Source organism: Montipora capricornis, chromosome 10 (genome assembly GCF_036669925.1).
Source record: "Montipora capricornis isolate CH-2021 chromosome 10, ASM3666992v2, whole genome shotgun sequence".
NCBI lineage: Eukaryota > Metazoa > Cnidaria > Anthozoa > Scleractinia > Acroporidae > Montipora > Montipora capricornis.
In genome coordinates, this window is record NC_090892.1 from 6103453 (window position 1) to 6105952 (window position 2500).

General features: G+C 40.8%; 1 protein-coding gene across 1 annotated transcript in view; it reads left to right on the plus strand.

The window, feature by feature from the left end:
* LOC138020195 (microtubule-associated protein futsch-like) overlaps positions 1-2500 on the plus strand; it is a 19387-nt gene that overhangs the window by 4992 nt on the left and 11895 nt on the right. The window contains exons 4-5 of the mRNA XM_068867220.1: positions 1819-1929; positions 2092-2098. Of these exons, the coding sequence (XP_068723321.1) occupies positions 1819-1929; positions 2092-2098 (118 nt within the window). The remainder of the gene's footprint in view (positions 1-1818; positions 1930-2091; positions 2099-2500) is intronic.

The window sequence follows — 2500 nt, forward strand, 5'->3', positions numbered from 1 at the left end:
ATAAGCCGCGGCTTACTCTGGCCGCGGCTTCCATAAGACGCGAAAACTTCCGTATAAATGGTACAAAATCTACGTTCACGGCTTTCTCAAGCCGCGGCTTATCCTGGCCTGGGAGTTTATACTCGTATAAATAGTTCCTTTCGCGTATTATGTACGCCGCGGCTTATTTTCTCTCGTATAAACGGCTCTATTGAAGCAGTACACATTGGATATAAGAGTTGATATGGGAGTGATCAATACTGAGCAAGATAATGCCGATAGAGTGCTTTTTAAAAGAATTTTCTGGTTGGTTTTTCACGAACAGACATAGGGATATCATTCCAATTATAGCATCCATTAATTGTTGGGCAAAATTTTCCAATATTTATTCTAAAGGAACAAGGATTTAGATGCTGAGAGGATGTACTTCCACTGTCATAATTCAGTCCTTCAAATGTTTAACTCAGTCCGAAACAAAATGCATCATCTCGAGGCTCTGGGGAATAAACTCATACAAATCCTTATATTTATTCCCCAGAGCCTCGAGATGATGCCTTTTGTTTCGGACTGAATTTTAATATATCGAAATTGGTCTATTATGTTGCTCAGATACAAGGGACAGAGTAAAATGTGTGGGTTTTTTTGTCTATTATGTGATCATAAATCAGAAGACAGGTATTTAATTTAACAACGTCGGGAAGCTTAATTGGACCAAGGTTCACATAGTGAGGGTAATATGATACATCATATTACAGTCAAGGGCGTAGCTAAGGGGGTCCTGGGGTGCCCGTGACCCCCCCTTCCCTTTGTGAGCCTTTTAATAAGCAAACAACCTACAGTATTCAGGTGGCGAAAACGCCACAATCTGGTGAGTACCGTCTGTTTGACACAGTGTGACCCTACCTTTGAGAAATTTGTGCTACGCCCCTGACAGTGTTGCGTTGTTGAGCAACCGTGATTTCAGGATACCTCGCCACTTAGTAATAGTTTAACTGTACTTTTATTCCCGTACTCCCTCTCCAGTAGTCAGCCACGGAAAAAAAGATTTTTGCTCGTAAATTCATGAAGGCAAATACACTGAATTGCTGCTCGTTTTCATAAAGGCAGAAATAACTTTGGATAACAGAGACTGGAACTACAAGAGCACGAACCAACGAGTAAATTAATCCGAAAGCCTTTAAGAGACGTTTCTAGGCTCCTTGTAATGTATAAAGACTGTCTAAAGAGATTTTTTTTATCACCTAGGAGAATTTGATCTGTTCGGATATCTTAGCTGAACATTGAAGTGTCCGAAATTTTAGAGAAAGATATCTTCATTTCAGAAATTGCTAGCTGAACGTTACCTTCTGAGAACTTCCAACCGAACCATTTGCTCATCCGAAACTGCTAGGTGACCTTTTTAAGAGCCAAAAATTGCACAAACATCCCTTCCGAAACCGTAAGGGACTACTTTTCCCTAGTTTTGGACGACTTGTCGACTTGTTGATCGGTGGAAAGAATTCCCACTGGTCCTGGGTTTATCTTAGTTCCTGGAGCATCCAACGATAATCTTCGGTAAAATATGTGTTCGAGAGAGTCAAATTGTTACATGAATTTCAGTTCTACGTTGCCAAACAGCTACAGATTTCTTTACTAAAACATCACCTAAAGATTCGCTACCAGGTGGCTAGTGCCAGAGGCTAGTCTTAAAAGAAATAAATGGCCAAAACATTTTTGAGCAAATTTCCAAGTGTAGAGAAGGAAAGTAATTTGTCTCGGGAAAAAAATGCCGCTTTAATTTGGTTACATGAAGTTTTAGAAGGAAGGTCTCGTTTGATGTAATGCAAATTGTTTTGTTAGGCGAGGAAGCACAAAATCAGGATTCTTATCAAGCGGAATGTAGAAGGCAAAGAACGGGAAATGATGTTGCAAAAGAGAAGAGCTTCACTCATAGAGGAGAGGGAGAGGAAGGTAACTATAAAAAAACTTTTTCAAAGTTCTGAGCAGGCATACTGAGACAAATATCGCGAATCTGCAAAATCCGCGGCACTGCGCATTCGCAGTGCAGGAAACTGATTCTCATACATCAATGAAAAGTTCTCTGCCAAGTATTTTCTTGATGGATTCCACCAGGTCTCTGGTGAGTCTTCTTAAATATTTCCCTTGCACTGAGCTTTTTAAGGTCTCCCCTTGCCTGCATGTACGCTCCTCGAAAAAAGTGGAAGCGATATCGCAGGGCCAGTTAAATATGGGGTAGAAGTCATTTTCGCTTTTTTCTTGCCCCGTGAAGGGAACCTGCTCGCCGCTTCTCCACCCTACCACGTTACATGGCTGGTAGTTTAAGATGTCACGTGTTTCCGAAGAAACCTTTCACATCACAGATTATCTCTTTTACTACGTGAAATTACCAATTGTAAAGAGCTTTGAGTCTTCTTCACTTGAAATGAAGTGAGAGTCCGAGCTTTTGTTTCTTATCTCTCTCAAGAAACAAGATTGCTTGGGTTTGCTTGAGCTACATCTTGTTTTTTTTCTCTCCCTCCAG